Raw genomic sequence first — 21,930 nt, forward strand, 5'->3', positions numbered from 1 at the left:
TACATACAGTAAATTTGAGAGATGGCATCAGTTTGCATTTATTTATACACTGGTATGTGCATTATATCTGTTAAACTGTCAAATTTTGGGGTATACAACAGAATAACATAACAACAGAACAAGTCTTTCAAGTTGTAGTCGAGTGGCCACACACAATTGCCTTAACTCATATTGAACAGGTTTGCTTGGTTATGTTTTTAGATTTAATATTGATTGATGAGGTCTCAACTGTATGAGTTTCGTAATTTTGCCTTTTCTCTCCTTAGAGTTAAATATGTTGTCACCTTTACAGCTCCCTGCATGTCTTTGATGTATGTTTGAGTACTACATGAGCGGTTCTTTCTTTAGTTATGTTAAGGCAATCATAGACTCAGCATGACTTATCATGGACCGTTTGTTTGCATTTGACACAATGCAAGCAACACATCACACCTGACAAAAGTCTGATGATGACATACCAGAGTCAGCGAGCGAGAGGCCTCCTCTTACCTCCAGTGAGCCTCACTCTGTCAGAATGCAACCAAGCAGAGGCACAACAGTATAATTGGAAACCAACACAAAACGTGTTTCCACTTGCTCCATCCCTGCTTAGAGCCATCAAAGGGCAGCCAGGTTCAGAATGATATAACTCAAGCATCCTCTGATGCTAAGCCAGGCTAATGTTCACCGTCTCATTACTCAAAGCCCAGCGGCCCGCTGCTCGTGTGGACACTGAGACGATGGCGGTGGCCTGTAATAACAAGGTGCCTTCCCCACACACTGTGAACCTTTGGTCTATAAATTGCTTGTGGTTCACCTGGGTCTTTCATGTCAGCCAGTGGGACAGCTTAACCGGAGGAGTGAGGAGGGCTGCATTTGAAATCCACACATCAAAATGACAGCAGACAGAGAGAGAGCGAGAGAGAGAGAGACAGAGACAGAGAAACAGAGAGATATAGAAAGAGGGAAATGGAGAGAGAGAGAGAGAGAGATGTTTAGATGTACCATGACACACCTGTTACTAACCCTCGTCGCCCCTCTGTGCCCCCCTCTACCTGTCCTGTCCACCCAGGTCCCTGGCGGTGGGCCACCAGTACTCGTCGCTGGGCACTCAGCCCATCCTGTGCGGCAGTATCCCCGGCCTGGTGCCCAAGCAACTGCGCTTCTGCCGCAACTACGTGGAGATCATGCCCAGCGTGGCCGAGGGCGTGAAGATGGGCATCCAGGAGTGCCAGCATCAGTTCCGCGGCCGGCGCTGGAACTGCACCACCATCAACGACAACCTGGCCATCTTTGGACCGGTGCTGGACAAAGGTAGCCAAGCTGTGTGGCAACGACGAATGTATGGTGGAGAAAGAATGTTTGAATAAGGTCCCTAGCAGCTGTTCATAGAATATAACATTACCACAAGACACATCGAACATTCTGGAGGTTTTTTTCCTAAGATGAACATCAACTGCATGGCAAAGTACAGCATTATGCCCAAATGTGTGGTATGTCTACATAGTATTTGACACATCACTGAAAATAACCAGCCCGTACTATCAAAGATTGGCTTCTGCAGCCTCCAAGTTATGACATGTAATTTCTTCTAACAGCCTTAAACATTTCACACCAAGCATTTGGCACACTCAAATACACACTCAAATAAACACACTCTGACAGATACACTGATCTATGACCTCCTTGAGTTGATGAGGCGATGTATGTACATAGCAAGGGCGGAGGCCCTTGGTCTCTCCGAAAGGGAATTCCCAGCTATTGTTCCTCTTCCATTGGAAATACCTCCCGAGTCGTTCAGGCACCACCAGTTCCCCATCCCAAAAGTTTCTCTCACCCGTGAAGATTTGGTTTGGGGTGAATATCAGAATGAGCCGTGCTTGACTTTAATCAATTGCAGATTTTTTGGTAATTGTTCATAATGCAAGCCTGAGCAGGGACTAGGATCAGAGTAAGGAGGGGCTGAAATTGTTTCTTCTTTTTTTCTCTCTCTCTACAGAGACTCATTTCTTAAACCTTTGTGTAAAATGTCATCTGATTGCAATACACACCCTGAAAGTGGAAGGGTAGCTAGGTGTCTAATCAACATCGTCCCTGTCTGGTTTCAGGTCTGTCCTTGTCACCTGAAAAAAGGACCTTTCTCTGTTGTAAATACCAGTGTGTTTGTCACTGTGCCTCTGGCATGTGACGACTGCATGCCCCCTTTGCAATGAGTAACCAGCAAGGGAAAAGAGGGATGCAAAGAAGGAAGAGGGGGGCCTAAACCTGTCAAGCAGTCTGGGGCAAGACTGATGTTTACTGTGGCGGGAGGTGGGGTTAGTTGGGGCAATTGCTTTTAATAAACTCTTGAGCAATTGTTACATTGATGGAGAAGGCTTGAGCTCAAGTAGGTGGGTAATGATAGGGGTTCACAGCCCCGGCCCATTGTGGTGCAAATAGCCTTGCCTCTCCCCCACCGCTTCCCTCCAGCCCAGATTGCAGGAGCCAAGAGTGGAAGGAGGAGGAACGGAGCCCATCTCTGGGGTCCAGGCAGCTTTAGTAAATCATTTTGATTGGATTAAGGTCACTGAGGCCCTTAATAGTGGGAGAGGTCAAAGCGGCCGGATTAAGTGCCTTTGTCAAGGGGTGGTGAGTGTGACTGTGGCCCTCAGATCATTTGGAGAGGGCTTAGAAGGAGTAACTCTTATTGAATTCCATTTCGTTTGATGGACGCTCCAGCTCGGGCCCCGACATATCAGCAATTGTCCCGCCGGCCGTGTCTGTTTGTCTGTCGCCGCAGACGGATGTGTGTTTGTTTCCTCACGACCTTTTTGTTGGGCCCTGAAAAGGGACAGTGGACTTAACGCCTGTCTGTGGGCCCATTACTGCCAATCTCTTGGCTTAAGTTATGTGAAGGACGTTCCTCCAGAAGAGGAAGCAGTGGCTCTGGCCTGTCGCAGGCCTGAGGCCCTCGGGGCAGCGCAGTCCTGTGCGGAGGTCCCATGAGAGAGCCGCTGTTGCTTACTTAGCGGGAGATCAAAGATGCTGAATCTGCTGAAGTGTCAAGGAGTGCTCTGAGCGGCAGACAGTGAAGAGTGGAATCATATCTCGCGGTATGTTAATTATAATGCGGTCATTTTCAGAAAAAAAAAAAACCTTGTGTGGAAACTATGCATCATGAAAACATGACAGCATTTTAAGTCATATTTTTGGTGCAGGTTCTGACAAATATCCAATTGATCACGCCCTTTTTTTCACCTCCTACCTCTCTCACTCTTTCTCTCGTTCTTATTCAGAATTTCACATACTTTAGCAAGAGGCTTTAGCCATCATTTGCCATTTGTGATTTTTTTAAGAGAAATAATGGACAGGTGAATAGAAGAAACAGAATCTGTCCATTGCGATGAGTTATTTTCAATGGTGTCCCAAGTTAGTGCGGGTCCCTTATCTGAATGCTGACACCAACAGGCATAAGCCACACACAAAACCTGACCAACAGGAGTAGGATAGTGTGGGCACAGCCGGGCCAAGGAAGCAAGGCAGTAGTATCTTTGGTTTTGTTTGAAGCTGGCAGGTTCTTCCCTGCCTCATCCCGCTTCTCCCTGTCTGTCTGTTCCACAAGGCAGCCCGCGGCAGTGTCTGCGTCAGCGTTCATTAATTTACATTAACCAAAGTGTCAAAACACGGCCCTTTGGAATCCGCACAGGATGAAAGGGGAGCCTGTGCAGGTGTTCTCTAGGTGCCAGTGGATTCTGAGGGCCTACTGAGTACAACAGAAGACACTTAGAAAGGCCTTAGAGTTAGAATTGTTACTTATCTTTTGTTTCCCTTATAACTTAGTACTTTCTTTGCAACTCACATAAGTGGTAAAAAAAAAAACATGCATTCCAAGAAGATTTCTATTTCACATCATTTGAGTGGCAACTAAAAATGAATCCCTGGTACACTAGTGGAAACGTAAATATCAAACTAAAATTAAACTTTGTTAAACTATTTAGTGAACATAGATTTAGAAAGTGTGGGTCTGGCCCGGTCATAGCTAGCAAATGGATCTGGACGCAGGCCCAGGTCTGAGAGAAAGTGCTGAGCAGCTCCATTTCAAGGCCCTCACTGCTGAGTTAAACTCACCCAGCAAAGGTCACGGAGCCAATGACCTCTGACCTGGAGAGGAGAAACTGTTACAATTTAGGATGTGCTAAGAGCTCCTTGCTTTTCATAAAATGCATGTTTCTTCATGCTGGGGGGAGGCCAGCACATCGGTATATCATTAACTCTGCTGAAGAAAGAAAGAGGGGGTGTGGTAAATGGAGTTGATGGGGGGACCTTAGCCCCACTCCCTGCTGGGCTCTGCTCGGAGCACAATATCTCCGCAACCATGAGATTAAGCCAGAGAGAAAGCGCCTTTCACCATTCACACGCCCTTTAGATTGTTTTATTAAAGCATCTGAATAGGGATTTCCCCGTCTGCCGACAAGCAAGGTCCAACCAATGCATAGTTCTCTGTTGCTATGACTTAACTTGGTCCTCACTAATCACTGGTGAGGGCAAATTTCATATAAAATATCTGGGGCCTTTGTGGGGCTAACGCGCCGTGACAGTGGCTGCACAATGGGGGATTCAAGCCCTCAGCAGGTAATATGGGCGACTCGCCATGCAAGGGTCCGGCTAAGAGCGTCAGAGGGTGGGTGAGGGGTCAGAAGGGAGGTGCGAGTTAGTGTCACAAGCAATCAGACCAATCAGGCTCCCTGTTGCATTCCTTTCTCAGGTATGCCTCGTCCTGTCCCAAGGTGGCATCTCGTTTTTTTTTTTGGGGGGGGGGGGGGGGTCTTTCTGTCCCTCTCTTTCTTCTCATCTGCCCCGATAATCTGCTTTTCCTCCCTGCGCCCCCACCGGTCCCTTCTTAGCCGTCCCTCCGCTGTGCAGCGTCATTGTCGGCCGGCCACAAGGAACTGACCCACACTTTATTGGCTTCCTGATAATAAAAAGTGAGTGACTGAGTGGTTTTAAATTGAAGTTGAATGGTGGCCTTTCAGACAATTCACACCCCATAGTGACCACAAGACCAGGGCTGGGAAAGACAGAACCTTACCCCAAAGGATATGTGCTATCAGAACAACAAAGAAAAATACAGTTTTTCATTATTTCCTCTTTTATTGTATTGAATCGACCAGTTCAATAATGCTTTGACCTTGATTGTTTTAATCATATGCTTAAATATAATCATTGGCCTCCATTCAAAAGAACACAAATCCATAATGTTGACTGTTTAGGAACAGACTTGTAAGACAAATATCCATAGAGCTTGGATGAACTGTGAAAGCGCTGGGGTTTGGGGGTGGAAGATGCCAGTAGTCAGTCTGCCTCACCTCACCTCCCTCTGTGCCCCTGATTTCTACTACTAGTTGAAACCTGCTATAAATGAAGCTTTAGGGAGCTCTCTCTCTCTCTCTCTCTCCCTCCTTCTCCCTCTCTCGCTCCCTCTCTCTCTCTCTCTCCCTCTCCGTCTCCTTCTTTCTCTCCCTCTCCCTCCCTCGCTCTTGCACTCCCTCTTTCGCTCCCTCTCCCTCTCCCTCTCTGTCTCCCTCTCTCTCTCTCTCCATCTCCCTCTCCATCTCCAGCGGGTCCTCTAGCTGCTCTCTCTCCCTTTCACTGTGCAAGACTGCACAAGATCCAGAAGTTTACATCGTCAAAACCTCGCCAATCTCTGCCATGTCATCATAGAAAATGTTGGCGGCAAACAATAGCATTTGGATTGAAATGAAATAAAAGCGAATAGTGAATCATAGTGAATAACTTTGATTGATGCAACTTAGAATTAATTATCACCTTATGACTAAACACCATTTCACTATCCACAAAAAACCTCAGGAAAGGTATGTCTTAGTCATGGGTAATGAGGCTATTACCCAACACTTGAAAAGTTTTCATTTGAACTGCAAAATGACTGGTAGTTGAGCTGCGGCACAAGCGGTTGCAGTATCCATACCACATCTGAATCCAGGTGCGCATGGAGACCCAGGTCCAAATCCAACCCACAATCATTTCCCAATCCCATCTCTCTCTCCCATTTGCGTCCTGTCACTATTCACTGTCCTATCTCAATAAATGCAAAAAAGCCCAAAAACAGATCCATCATTAACCTGCCCGTGCTGTCATCTCTTTGGATATGCCTGAGCCCCACTGACTCATATGTCAGCTATTCCATACAGAGCCATAGCTCTCCTAATTTAGTCAAAATGACAGCCTCTACATACAAAGCTGTGAGCCAGGGCAAAAATATCTAACCAGCTTATGGGACAGAACAAGTCATGGTTTACGCCTTCTAAGTTTGTATATTTTTATACGTAGGGCATTTTTACACTGTGGTGGTAGAACATAATGGCGTAAGAGGAGAAAACAGGTGATGAGACAGGTTAACAAGTCATGGCATCATGACCAGACATCAAAGGAACAAAGAGAGGGGTTGCTTGGCATGATATATGGGAGGTCTTCAGAAGAATAGGCCTGAGGCTGCCTTACTCAGGGATGATTTACGCTGAACCAACACCACTATGAGGGCACGGAGCTGACACCGCCAAACCACAACTTAGCGAGGCTAACACTGCAAAGAGCAAATAGCAAAGACAGGCCTTCCCAACATGGAACATTACCTGACAGTAATGTTAGATGCTATCTTAACATTGACAATTCACTTAAAGGATTAGTGTGACCAGCCAGTGTGCTTTACAGATATTTAGGGTCGACATTCATCTCAGTTTTTATCTTAGTTAAGGAACATGAAGTCTTGTCATAACAGGCTTAGCCAAGCTAGATGTACAGTATATTTTACTAGATTTTATAGATAAGTAACTGGTTGTCATCTGCATTGCAACAAATTGAAAATCTTGTTGATTTTCATTTCTTTGTGGAAAAGCATTAGGTCTTCTCAAGGATTTTTTCGAAATTGGATGAGGATATTCATTTGCCAAAGTTGTAATACTTTTGAAAAGGCATATAATGACTGCTATTTTAAGGCATTCAGCATCACCAAATAGTTTCACATGTGTAATTGTCACTTGTCAAAGAAGAGTGAAGAATGGGTGCCATAGATGATATGATCAAGGAACTAAATTCAGAAGTAAAGTTATGCATCAATATGTACCAGTTTTTGGGGGCATATAAGGCAACTTTATTTAGTGTGGTGACAGGAGAGAGTAAGGTGAAGGCTTCTGTCTCATTGCTAGCAGGTCATAAGGCCATGGGGGTCAAAAGTATGGTAGCTGTCATTTTAAAACAATATCAAGGAGATTTGCATTAAGTGCCATTTTCTTTCTAGTTTTTCCAGACTTTGTTTGAGCATGTAAGTTTGGGCACTGTAACACTGCGCTGATCTTCTCTGAAAATCTCCCGCCCCCAGACCTAATGAATTAGAAAGCTAAAATGAGCAGGCAAGGGCGTTCCAAGCTTTATGGGATTTTATCAGTATATCTAGTGGTCTAGGCCAACCTTTTTACCAGGTATTAGTCGCTATTCTAACGGTCAGAACTTCTAAGGTTCTTGGCTTACTGTAAGAGGGTTGACTGCACTTGAACACCTTGACCTAGATTCAACAGAACTTGTGCAAACAAAGCGGCAGTGAACAGACACATGTCAGTGCTACTGTTTGGTACTTTTTCCCTCATAATTCTCTTGATGTTTGTGCCCATGGATGGTTACATATCTACAAGTTGTTGTCTCAGTCCACATTCCACGTTTGGTATGCATGGTATACAGGCCCACTCACTTGTAAAAAATGGGCACAACTCATGATGATGACAGACTAATCTTGTAGATTATGTTATTTGTTTACTGTGCTTTTGGTTTGTAAATGTGGTGTAACTGGAGGTTCATGCATGCACTTAATTGACCTTATTGTTTTTCCTGTGCCTTTCTACCAATCCAGCAACCAGAGAGTCTGCCTTTGTGCATGCCATCGCCTCTGCTGGTGTGGCCTTCGCCGTGACGCGCGCCTGCGCCGAGGGGTCGGCCACCATCTGCGGCTGTGACACGCGGCACAAGGGCCCGCCCGGGGAGGGCTGGAAGTGGGGAGGCTGCAGCGAGGACGTGGAGTTCGGCAGTATGGTGTCCCGAGAGTTCGCCGACGCCCGGGAGAACCGGCCAGACGCACGCTCGGCCATGAACCGGCAAAACAACGAAGCTGGACGGGTGGTGAGCTTTAGATCAATTCTGGGATGGGACTTTAGACAGTGTGTCTTTTTGAGATTGTTTCATTCAAATGTTTTTCCTTCCGTATCATTGTTATTGCTCAAAAAATGCAAGACGTTGTGAGATGTGTATTCTGCATTCGGTCACAGGTTATCAGCATTTCTAGCCTTTTGACCTTTGCCTCATCTCTCTGCCCCCCCCCCCCCCCCCCCCTCAGTCCATCACTGACCACATGTACCTGAAGTGCAAGTGTCACGGCCTGTCGGGGAGCTGTGAGGTGAAGACGTGCTGGTGGTCCCAGCCTGACTTCCGGGTGATCGGCGACTACATGAAGGACAAGTATGACAGCGCCTCGGAGATGGTGGTGGAGAAGCACCGGGAGTCGCGCGGTTGGGTGGAAACCTTGCGGCCCAAGTACACCTTCTTCAAGCCGCCCACCGACCGTGACCTGGTCTACTATGAGAACTCGCCTAACTTCTGCGAGCCCAACCCAGAGACGGGCTCCTTCGGCACCAGGGACCGCGTCTGCAACCTGACCTCGCACGGCATCGACGGCTGCGACCTGCTCTGCTGTGGCCGGGGCCACAACACCCGGACAGAGAAGCGCAAGGAGAAGTGCCACTGTGTGTTCCACTGGTGCTGCTACGTCAGCTGCCAGGAGTGTGTGCGCGTGTATGACGTCCACACCTGTAAATAATGAGCCGTAAAAAGGCATAGCCTGGCAAGGCACAGCGCGGCCCTCCCTACTACTGACCAAAACCAAACTTCATTGTCCACCAAAACAGCGAGGGCGTCAAACACCCAGGGGACATTAGGATGAGATTTGTGTGGATAAAAAGAAAGACAGACAAACACTGGTCAAGTTAAGCTTACTACTCCGTGGAGTCACCCACCAAGGACCAGGCACTCACCTCCATGGTCCTGTTGGTCATGTGATGCTGAAACATCATGGAAGGACATGACTTTCTGTAGGCTTTGCAACTTTCTCTCTGAGAACAAGGCATGGCTTCATTCTAACCATACCATGTTTGAGTAAATGAAACGTGAATAAGGATAATAAGGGTGTTGTACTCCTCGGACAAGTAGAAGTCACCTGGACAGAATGGGCCTCGAACACAGGGAGACATATTACAATTGTCGCATAGCCTCTGTGATCTAAAAACTGTTGATGAAAAATGCACTGACAACGTGACATCTCTTGTCAAAACCATCAGTGACAGTTTAAGTTCCATTTCAATACTGAAAGGTACTCAAAGCACATATGCTTTTTTTTCTGTATGAAATATTTTTTGTGAGTACAAGGTAGTTCTCGACAGGTGCAACTATATTAGAGTTAGCTTAAAGACTACACAGAAAGCATAATGTACTCATTTTACCTATGTGAGTGTTATCAAACATGTTGACTGAGTGAGTGAGTGTCTCTGTGTCGAGAATAGTGTTAGCTTTTTACTAACCTTTTGGTAAGAATGCACTTGCACCTGAGCGAATGTAGTGTTATTGCATTGTTTCTCTCTCTGTATGTGTGTGTGTGTGTGTCTGTCTGTCTGTCAGTCTGTGTGCATGCATTTGTATGTGTCTTTCTCTGTGTCTGTCTCTGTGTCTGCTGTATGTACAGTATATATTTACTTTAACTGCATGACTCCATGCACATGTGCACATGTGTCATATGTGATGGCTTTTGTTGTGTCTTTGTTTTTACGTTACCTTAGCTTAGCTAAGTCTTACTGATAAGTACAACAACCAACAAACAATCTCCTCCTTATGAGATTATTTGGACCCTTTATTTTAACAGCTTGGTTCAGATGCATAAAAATACTTTTGCCTAATGCCCAATACTAAATTGATCCTGTATTAAGTAGGCTACTTTACTTTGGCTGCTGTCCAGGCAAGTGTCCTGACATTCAGGTTGAATGAAAGCCCATCAGGGAATTATAATGATCTGAGGGAAGGACTGGCACTTCATGAGAGGGAGAAAAGACAACCTCTTTGTGGTTGTGAAATGTAATCAGTATTAGTGGTGTTCCAAAATCCACTGTGTTTTACTAAATTTGTGGAATAGTGACAATGATGCTACACTAATAACTTCAAACTTTTATCAAGCAAATGTTTTTATGTAATGTATTTCTGAACCATTGCTGTACCCATTTCATACATATCAATCAATAACCAACATTAGAATTCTGGACTTGTTAGACTGCTCAGGAAAGCATTAACAATCCTCATGCACCCAAATTATCAATGGCAGCACCATTGAAATTCCAACCATGAAATGCTGCTAATGAATTAACTGTGTGTGTGTGTGTGTGTGTGTGTGTGTGTGTGTGTGTGTGTGTGTGTGTGTGTGTGTGTGTGTGTGTGTGTGTGTGTGTGTGTACTTTGTGTTTGTGCATTTTCTTCTTTCTATGAAAGATGCTGTGTAGCTATAGTTTTGAACTAAAATGTGAAGTTTTCTACTAATTCAATTTTCATATAGCTATATGATATCCAAATAGGCATAACATACATGTAATGACACTGTCACTATCACTCAAATCTAGTGTCACTATTACACAATGTTTGGGAAATACATGTTCTTCAGATGTACTGGGTAAGCATTTTGGAAGGCTTTTGAAAACTACTGATTGCTTTGACAAATCAGGATTCTCATTTGATTAAGCATCCTTCCATATGCTACTTTAAATTATTCTAAGAAATATCCCTTTTAAGTATTAGCATTATACTGTTCTTTTATGGCAATTGATCAAGAGAAAATCTCTGTAAAATGATTTTATATTCACATTTTTCAAGATGACAGCGTTCTCTACTCAGTTAACTTTGTATTACAAATGAGAGGTGCACTAGAAACAAAGAATCCTCTCATGGTGTATGTCATTCATAACAGGAACCTTAAACTTTCCAGACATTGGTGTATATACATCCAGCACTAAATAAAATGTAACAGTATTGTCAACTGTGTGAGACTGTTGTGTAACCATAGGTATACTACATGCCATATCCATGGGCCTAATGCATGTCTGAAACATTTAGAGCCCACAACAATTATCTACTCATTCGTTTGTCAGACCCAATCCCACTACTACTAATTGTAAGATGTTGTTTTACATCCTTATTTACCGACTTTGAACAAACTACTGAACAGACATCAACTCTTGACATTATGAAATATCATATCAGACCATATGTGCTCTATGTTGTCTCCATATGCCTAGCCATTGCTTGTGTTATGTTTTATGTGTTCTGAACATCGATTTGCATTATGTGCATGGTCGTTAAATCCAAAGTTTTGTATGAATTACTTGTGTGTTTCTATGGATTTTTAAAGTCTGATTTTGTATTATTTATTTTACCAGAAATGTATATATTAGGAAGATTATATATTTGCTGACAAAGATCCTTTTCTGGACAGTGTTTTTCCTGTGTAGCACTGTAACAGTTTTACCTCAATGCAGTTTTTGTTTGTGCATATTTTTGTTTCATTTTTTTTCTTTACTGACAATAAACAGACCACACTGTGTGTCTTCAATAGAGCTATAGATGTTAACTTTATAACAAAATAAAAACAAAAAACAAATATATTTGCCTGGACTTTTTATCATCGCTTTCTTTTTTTCATGTAATACTTCAACACCAGGTAAGAACAACACCAAAAGAGAAGGATGTGAAATAGAGGGTGAGAAAGTCATCTGTTGTTTGTCTTGCACAGTTCTGATTGATGAAAATCTATGAAACTCACTCAGGCTTATTTCCATCAATTGCTCATAAATATGGCAACTGGATCAGGGCTGTAGTAGGTCCCTCGAATCCAGCCTTCAGTTTTTTTCTGATCTCTGGCTGGCTTCCAAAATATAGGTTGTTGTTAAGTGGCTCTTAACAACATGACTGCATTAGATCATCATGAGACACCTTCATGTGAGTAATAGTAATAGTTATTGTTACTCCAAAAACAATTGTTTGGCTCTACCATTGAGTAATACTGCTTTTTATTCCATTTCATTCATTCCATTCCATGTCCATTTGCACTTAAACGTCCATTAGTACCACATTAATTGTAAGAATTAGTTTTTCAGAAGGGTATATTCTCTTACATTTAATTCCAAAATCAGTGAGATCACAATTTATTTATTTATTTATTTATATAAATTCTACAGGCAGTCTCATGTTTCATTTTTTTTTTGGAAAACAATTCTCCTTAGAGGTCACTGCATCTATGTGTCTATCAATAACAAGACTATTATAAAGGATGTACAAATGCAATTCTTCTCCTCACTAAAATTATGCACTTGAACATGTTGGTTTCCATAGACATACAACTTATATCTTATATCTATACCCTTTATGGGAATGGAAACAAGCAACATCAATTACTTTCAGAACTCTGTCCCCACTAAAGGCCACAAAAGTTCAATTGACACTGAATAAACATAATCTCTAGTCTTTTGAGATCTCGAAAGTCACTATTGTGACTGGCCTTTATAGGTTCTCACCCCTGCTGACCAGGGATAAGACAGGGGACCAGACAGATTCTAGAGCCCAGGAAAACATAAAGAATGGGCCAGATTAAAATCTGGAAAAGACGTCAGTCATTACATTTAAAAGCTGGGAACAGTCCACATATGGGACAATGCTGTCATTCTCTGTGGATTTCCTAAAAAAAAAAAAAAGAGTCCATGTTCCTAATAATAATTTGATTCTTTTGAGAGGCCGCAGAGGGGCTTCTGAGCCCTTAAAAAGATGAGAGGGAGCTGCCCAAGTGAGTGTAGGCTAGTAGCGAAAGAACGCTAAGCAGAGCAGAGTTGACTGCACTACATTATTGGTCTGACATGAATAGGGCCCACCAACACTACAGCTGAGCCGGGACCCCTGATAACTCATTCATCCCCTTACAATGTCCCAACCAGTGGCCCGGGATGAACTATCTAACAGCAGCATCCTAAAATATATTGACACACAACCCCCTCCTGGGTACACAGGGGTCTGTTCCCATTTATGCCTGCAGCCCAGTCATGCCGTTGGCATTCATACGCTGAGCTTTTGGGAGCAGCAGTTGGGACACCCATTGACACAAATGGCTGGCAAAGTCTATACACTATGGTGGTCCATCAGAATGCATACGAATAAAAAAAGAACTGGATTATGCTAAAGGAGAAACAAATCCATTCCTATATAGATTTGTCAATGGAGAAAAAAAGAGATTTTAGATGTTTTTTTATGAAAGAGAAATTATGGCATGAATGTTTGGAATGGTGTGGCTGCAACCAGGCCCTGTAGGTTGATGCTATCCTAGTATCACCCCAGCACACGACCTGTAGAAAAAGTACCTCTCGGCGTCTGGCACTACCAGCCCCAGAGGAAGAAGATGCGTGGTGGTTCTCGGGTTGAAGGGCTTCCTGTCACCAACTGACAATAACCTCAGCAACCTTACCCCTTTCACACAGACGGAGGGAGAAACCGACGCACAAAAAAAAGCACAAGGCAATTCACAGGGTGAACAGAAACCCGGCCCAACAGCCTCCGCTGTCCTTGGGCTGAAGGAAATTGTCCCCCTTCCATCCAGCAAACCCACCAAACAAGCCTGTCACCAATGTGAGATACGCATTGTTAGCAGATAGTTGCTATAGGAGGCAACCCCAGCCAGTGTGGGAGATGGCACCAGGAGTGTGAGAACTTTGACACAGTCAGCCAGCCAAGAGGCACCACCCAATAACCATATAAATAGGAGACAATGGGCCTAATAGCAATCAGTGTCCTCCGCCTCCTTTTTATGTCTTGAATTTGCTCCTGTTGGAGAGGGAGAGGAGTCCACCGGGTTGTTACAATGGAGTCTCTGTGCATTTCAATAAACCTGTCTCCCCTCTAAGGAAGAGACAGAGCCCAAATACAAAGCGCTTCTTACGCAATGTGGAATGGCCAGAGAAACAGCAACAACAACAGAAAAAAAATACTCAAGTCACACTTCTGCTCAAACAGTTCTTTTGTGTTGCTCAACCAGAGGCTTTTGATCTCTCAGTTTCAAAGTTAGCTCCTACATATTCACATCATGACTGGATTCCTAGAAATGCACCATAAAACTTTTGGTGTATAATTGTGACAAACATTTTTGTACATTCATATATACTTTTTTCCTAAAGTTGTCAAATAATTTGTACATCAAGGAGCACATTTCACTTCAATGGCAAAGAAAGAAGAGCATATTCTGGTGGGTAGCACTGGAACTGTTTGAAATCAACAGCGTTACATGTACATGTTTTTAGATGCTAAGCTGTCTCTCTTATGTGGAAAGCACCTCACGAATGCAATGTTTTGACTGTATGGTCTGTTTTGATGGCTCATCAATTTAGATATGTTTGTATAAAAGCACATGGCTCTCACACGTAGAGTTAGGATTAACTGAAAACAACTAGATATAATAACTACAGGAGAGGTCATTTGCCACCATTCAGCTATGTGTTTTTAGCAATTTTATTTGTCTTTTTAGACACCTCACCTATGGTGGCAACGTGAACAGCTTGTACGTCATTTCTAAGGCAATAAAAAAATGACACATAATCAGTCAAAAGCACCTGTCAGTGTGATATTTAACACACCTTTGAGGGCTTCTGTTGCCACACATAAAGATGTTTCCACATCAGTGATACCAGATTCCCGAAAGAAACATTAAATTATAACATTACATTAAATGTAATCCTCTGTATCCCTGTATATTTATAAAGTGTAAACCCGTCATTGAGGATCTGAAAGCACTGCATTCTGCAGATTGCTCCATTACACACAGAGCTCCGACTGGATATGCATGTAGAACAGACACATAATTATGACTGGTATGATGCATACAAATAAATGTCTCAAAAGACATTACCAGAATATGAAGTATTAGGCGTGCCTGCAGAAGTGCACACATTAAAATTATTCTCTTTCAAGACTAGCGCACTGAACTGTGTGAAAGATTTCTAGACGAGCTGGTGCAGCTCGGGTCAAAGTGTTGCTGCTTTACAGGGCGGTGGATGGCCAGGACTCTGAGAGTGGCCTCTGTAGTGTGAGGTTTTTTTTTTTTTGTGAGGAAGACTTTGAAGTGAGTGTTTTGATGTGCGTGTGCATGTCAGTTCAGAGCCAAGGGCTTTCTCTGACCTAGCAGAAGCAGGTTCTCCACTTCTCCACACAACATTTTACACCACAACCCCATTACCCACTGTGCTTCTGAAACTTTATGGACTGTCCTGATGTAAACATTAGTTAAAAGAAAAGGACTTTTAACTACAAATGGTGTTCTATATAATATATTGCTGTGCCCAACATCAAAGCAGAAATGTACATGTTTACTTTATTGCCCTGTGAAATTAACTGATAATAATTCTAGTTATAATCTGTAAAAATAGGACACTTTGCAATACCTTCTGTGACATACTAAATAGAGACAACCACATTCTTGGATGGCCTGTCATGGAAACACACAGCATAAAAAGTCTCACACAGCTATCATTTAAAGGCTCTCCCTCCCCTCTAGTCTGCGACAGCTGGGAGAGTCCCAAATACGTAAGCCTTGCGCAGCTCAGCCACCTGTGCTGGTGTCACCTGCAGGTACTGAGGCAGGTCATCAGCCTGCCTCTCCCGAGGGGAGACCCATCATCATGAGCGTGTGACGGCACCTGTGAAGTACTCTTACTTTGTTTGAAGTGCTTGTTTGTATTGTTGGGGTGAACAAAAGAATTTTGCCACCTTTGTGCTTACAAGGGGACATTAGTCAGAGATAGAGAGGGAGAGAGAGAGAGAGGGAGGGAGGGAGAGAGAGAAAGATAGAGAGAGGGAGAGGGAGAGAGAAGATGAGAGCAAGGGTGGCTGCTCACACCAAAGCAAAAGGATGGAGGGAGGGCAGAGGTGTGCGTTCCTTCCCTCAAGGTACAAATGAACAGAATATCCACAGAGCCACTCACCTGACTAATAAGGCCAAACGACAAGGCAAGAGATCACAAGGAGGGTGACTCGCTGTCAACAGTTCAGGTTACACAGTAGAACAAGGGGGGACGCCATGTCTCACTTCACAGACATATGTATCAATACAGCCAAAGATAATCAAGCATCATCAAACAGCTTCCCCCATGAAGGCAAGCACAACAGTTTGCATAGTAGATCACCATGGCGATTAGAACACTGACAGCTGTCATTGCAGTCATTCCAGTCTCAATAATGTATTTGAAATTCTGTAATATTTCACTGGTTCTCACACACCACAGTTCTCTGTGAAGTCACTCTGCAAGCTACATGTCTACAATCTCCAGAACAGAACATGCAGAAATGTGACTCCAAAACGAGTAGGAAAATACTTGGAGAGATGATATAACCAGAGTGCTGATGAGCACATTTTGAGAACAATAACGAGATATAACCATATCACCATACAGTATCCTTCACGTACACTTGTGTTGTTATTCGCATTCAGATTTGCTTTCATGCCTTTTTGCCTTTTTCATGCCAGAAGAAGAACCTTTTCATGAGCGTGGTAGACAGTGGCCTGTCGTGTCATTGCCTAGGAGGAGCAGCTCCAGACCCTGAGCCGTAATCACTGCTCCACAGCAAGACCGTACCTACCTGCCCAGATGACACTGATAACGGGCCTGACACAGACAGGTGAGCTGCACTTAGAGAAGCTCGCTTCAGCTGAAGGGAGGGGAGGAAGGGCAGAGGTTGCCTAGAGGTCATACCGACAAGAGGGAAGAGGGGGAAGGGGCAGGGTGTGTGTGTGTGTGGGGGGGGGGGGGGGGGGTCACCATTTCACCTCATGCTGTGTTGGGCAGGCTCTTTCAGTAATGACAATCCTCAGATCCCCCTCGGTCCTAAAATCTTTGGTGTAGTGTAGGAACGAAAATAGCCCAACAGCATTTAGCCCTTTTCCTTACAGTTCCCTATAGTTGAAAATTCTGTTGTCGTGTGAATACAGTAACTATTGCTAATATTACACATTAAAAAAAGGTTTAAAGTAAATAATGATGAGAGAGTCCTACATTAATATAAACTGTGTGTGCACGTATGTGTGTGTGTGTGGCTGGCTGCGTGTTGGAGGGTGCATCAATTTCAAGGTGGCTAGCAGAGGGAGAGGAGGAGTGGGGTTATCATTAGTGGGGACTGGAGCTGTCCTCCGCTAGTTCCAGTAATTACTTCACAAAGGGTGGTGCCTGCCTTCCCACTGGTTTTCCCACACTGTTGGGCAAGCAGAGAATTCCAAGCCCCCCAGACCTGCAATCTCCTCAGTTTTACCCAGCAAATTACTAAGTAGTCCCATTCTTCACAGCACTGTAATTGCATTTTAGTGCTGTTTTTATTGATGCTGGCCAGGTCGGCCCCCCTCTCATGCTGAGAGGAATGAACCAGCCTTTTAGAGGAGCATGTAGGCTAAATGAATGCTAGCGTTTGTTTAATGAAAACAGGGGGAGACATCTCTTTCTTCTCACTCGCCTACCTGCTGTATGTAGTTACTCAGTTATTACAAGGGTAATTACAAATACATGTTGACACAATTACAAATCTATCAACAACTGGCTTCATTCTTAGTGAAAGTCGTGCCTACAGGGAACAAAATCAACAACAAACAGCTTTATTTGGTAACATGACCAAACCTGTTCATCATTTGTTTATCAGCATTACCTACACAGAAGTAATTTAACTTCAAAAGATTAGGTCTGTGTGATATTGAGCAGTTCACTGAAACCTTATTCATTTGACTATTTGACTATTGCACTCCACACAGCCACTGAAGAGCCAGCAAAAACAGTCAGTCATTCTCCACTCAACAGGCCATGGCACACACGTGTGGGTGTGTATTTGGTAATGTTATCTTACAGGATTGCATGCAGGCTTTGAAACAGGAGACAAAATGAACCAAATGCAGTGCAAATAAGTGTCTGTTGCTGATACCATGTTATTCATCCAGACTGTTTTTATTCTGCGCAAACTTGAATGTTTTTAAAAGATACTGGCAGCATGAAGCAAATATATATAAAGCCCTAATGATTAATTCGGTTTATTTGATGAAAGTTCACAATTGGCTTCCTCTGTTTTGCAAATGAACTTAAAATGTCCCCACTCAAGTGCTCTTTCCCACCCAAACACAATATTTCTCTATGTCCTCTTGTAGAATTCATTAGTATCTATGTCCACGTAAAATTGGTCCAGATCCGCTCACTAAACATCTCATTACTGGATTTAAAGACACTCGGTTGCATTCTTGGCTCCATCAAGCTGTTCTTCATGTCTTAGATATAGTTGCTTTCTTTTCACTGAGCCCACAAATTCTCAACGTTCCTCTGCCGGACAACCAAACAGTTGCTGTTTGAGATGAGAAAAGGAGAGAAGGAGAAAAAGAAGGAAAATGGCCTCGGGATTAGTGGATCTGAACAGGATAAAAGGATAATGGATTCTTGGTGTGATCCAGTTTAGTTTGAAAGATGGAGGGTCTTAACCAGGATTTGAGACTTTACACTGCTTTGTGCCATTATTTCCATCCAATGGCATTTGTTCTGAATTGCTAGATTTTGGTGGTCCCACAATTGCTGACAACCATAATATAAAATCACACACGTTCACCAGGAACACAAACACACACACACACACACACACACACACACACACACACACACACACACACACACACACACACACACAGGCGCCCTCCCTCACACAAACCCAATGTGTCATCATGAAGAGTTCTTTCTTAGTAGGCCTCATACAGAGAGCATTGTGCCTACACTTTAGTTTATCATAGAATTAGCCTTGGTTGTCATTTGGGCAAATGTAGCAATGGTCCAATCAATGCAAAGGGCTCAGTGATCATCACAAAGAGGAGCTCTCCATGACAGAACCATCCTCTGTAATTACGACGGTCCTCCTTTCCATTCATCTTCCACATAATCTGTAAATCCCACTTTCACTAGTATCTCCGACACCTGTCGTGACATCAGGAGTGTCAGCCGGCCTGTCAGCGAGGTTCAGCAAAGCGAAAAGACAAGCTCCCCAAGCTACCGCTGCCGCTGCCACCACCACCACCGAGTGCATCAGCCAGAAAAAGGAGAGGCCACAGCAGCCCTGGCAGCTACTGAGGTATTTTATTTTGCCCTGAGGTAGACAGGTGCGCTTAAAAACAACACCGGGAAATATGCGCAAGGCCTCCGCAACAGAGGCTCAGATGTTGGATTAGAGACAAAACACTAATTTCAAGTGACACTGAGAGATCACTGGGACTCATCAATTACTAGAAGTTTGTTGGATTGAAAGGGTAAGGAACAAAATAAGCATTTGAGTTTATGTAATCATCATGTGACATTTAGGTTTAGTGCTCATGTAGAATGTGGGTTTACGTTCCCTCTCAAGGAGTTTACTTCCAGGTCAACAGCTCTAACCACAGACTGAACAATAGGAGTCGAGCGGAAATCTTATGCCAAAAAGGAACGATTAGTATCCTGTTCAAACCTTGTGGATAGAGGTGTCACTCACTAAGTAATAGTTCCTGGAGAGGAGTCAACTTCAGAACTAAAACAGCACCCACACCCAGACCACCGGGATCTGTCCCAATGACAGGTCCGAATGAAAGCATCATCAGTGCCCCTGCTCGCTCTCTCTCTCTCTCTCTCTCTCTCTCTCTCTCTCTCTCTCTCTCTCTCTCTCTCTCAAATCCCACATGGGGGAATCCAGAAGCAGCCTGTCAGTCTCCTGGACGCTTCAACTGTGACTGGAAATAAATAAATGGAATGAGGGTGGGCTACAAATCACCTACCATCAAAGTGACAATGGAGGCCACCATGCCAAGTGGAGAGGCCTTTGATTTCCGCCGGTCTAATCAGAGCCAGGCCTCCGCAGAGTCTGCTGCAGCAGGCTGTAAATACCAGGCCATTAGGCAGCCCAGGGACAGGATACGATTGCACTCTCCTTGGCTCCAATGAGTTTGTTTAATCAAGGTATAAACATGGCTGAGGCACGCAAATCCACTATTTAGTGCCTTTGTCAGGGCACACAGTATGTGGAATGTGAAAAGGGGTATATTTCTTAATAGTATATTTATCGAGTGTGTTGTATCTCTGTGAATTCATTGTGAGATGTCTGTCTAGCTGGTCATGGAGAACTAGCATCATGCCCAAATTTCCACATTACTGCTGGAATGATTTTTTTTTTGTTATGCACTTTGCATAATCTTGACGATCTGGTTAAATAGTAAAACATAATAAATAAATAAAAATCCAAAGTGAAACTTACAAACTTCAACCTACAATCACTGTTCAGCAGTCAGTCAGCCATATCTGACATTTAGGTACAAAAAATAGGTACTATTATTTATTGCATAACCCATCTCATAGCAAAATGAAAAGCATATCTTAAGGAAAAGCAACCCCTAATATTTTAGATCTACTACTTTTCTAATGTTGAACAATTTTGTTATTTGGAGATAGTATCACAATTAAGAATACAGAACAGCCCTTCTTAGGGCTGATGGATTTGGAGTAATTATTTAATTGGAATTTTTCTGACTGATATTGAGAATGTGATTTGATTTTTGATATAAGTTAATAAAAAATGACGTTAGTCCGCACACTGAAAACTCCTTATAAAAAAGATTTTAATCACCACATGTGACGTTTCGGGCTGAATGCCCTTCTTCAGACATGAAGACAGCAAGAAGACAAGGCACATACACACCAATCAAAAAGTCACCTGACAAATCACCTGTTACAGGTTATTATCTTAAAGTGCAAAGTGTCCATTAAAGTGCAAAGTGTCCATTAAAGTGCAAGTGCAGACAAAGTCACATGACAATACTGTGTACTGTACATAGTGCCACAGACAATCTTAAAGTGGTAATAAACTACAGGCACAGTTAAGCAAAAAAGCCACAGCTTATATCACAGTAATATGACCTAGTTTAAGAAGTCACAGTAACATGGCCTATCTTAACAGAGTAATGATAAAATACTTCCAGATACGTAAAAATAAGTCCAGAAGAGCAAAAAACAAGCAAACAGGCCACAGCTTATACATCACAGTGATGTGACCTAGCTTAGGAAATCACAGTAACAGCTTGAGAGAGCAATGATCTGATACAGTTAGACACAATCAATGACATACAAACAATAAAGTACAGAGAGTCTCTGATAAATATTAGGCCTAGTTGAGCCTACAAAAAAGGTCGCAGATCAAATTCCTCATTCATTCCTTTGGGGGCTAGAGTGTCAAGCGTATCCAGAAGGCCTCCCTTTTTAGTAGTAGCGTATTGATGTCACCCCCCCTAGTGGGTGATTTGACTACTTCGATCCCCCAGTAGCGAAGTGTGGACAGATGTGGGAGTTGAGGGTGAAATGAACTTCTACAGGGCTTTTGGAGTCATGATTTCTTATGTTGGATCTATGTTCAGATATTCTCAATGGCCGAGTGGTCTTGCCATATCTCAGGTCAAGATTCACTATATGATACATTTAAAACATGCGATGAAGCATTAGGCTACCAATAAGATATCATAGAAATATGAACTACTCACACCCATTCACACACACATACTTATACACCGATGGCTGAGGCTGCCATGCAATGCATCAACCTGCACATTGGATCCAAGGATGAAAATGGAAATATACAAATTACATCTAATAGCTTATATCTGATTAGCTTGCATGCGGAGCATGGTACCTCTGATTGATGAGCATGACTGTCTGTAACATAAGGACAACATGAATTTAAAAATGCATATTATGATATATGTATTGACCATTAGGTCAGAGTCGCTAGCTACACACTTACTTGCAACCTTTGCGA

General features: G+C 43.2%; 1 protein-coding gene across 1 annotated transcript in view; it reads left to right on the forward strand.

The window, feature by feature from the left end:
* Positions 1 to 10,450, forward strand: part of wnt3a (wingless-type MMTV integration site family, member 3A) — a 15,152-nt gene extending 4,702 nt beyond the window's left edge. The window contains exons 2-4 of the mRNA XM_042096744.1: positions 1,052 to 1,293; positions 7,880 to 8,145; positions 8,360 to 10,450. Of these exons, the coding sequence (XP_041952678.1) occupies positions 1,052 to 1,293; positions 7,880 to 8,145; positions 8,360 to 8,839 (988 nt within the window). The 3' untranslated portion in view covers positions 8,840 to 10,450. The remainder of the gene's footprint in view (positions 1 to 1,051; positions 1,294 to 7,879; positions 8,146 to 8,359) is intronic.
* The last annotated feature ends 11,480 nt before the right edge of the window (positions 10,451 to 21,930 follow it).

This window comes from Alosa sapidissima, chromosome 1 (assembly GCF_018492685.1).
Source record: "Alosa sapidissima isolate fAloSap1 chromosome 1, fAloSap1.pri, whole genome shotgun sequence".
Classification (NCBI taxonomy): domain Eukaryota; kingdom Metazoa; phylum Chordata; class Actinopteri; order Clupeiformes; family Clupeidae; genus Alosa; species Alosa sapidissima.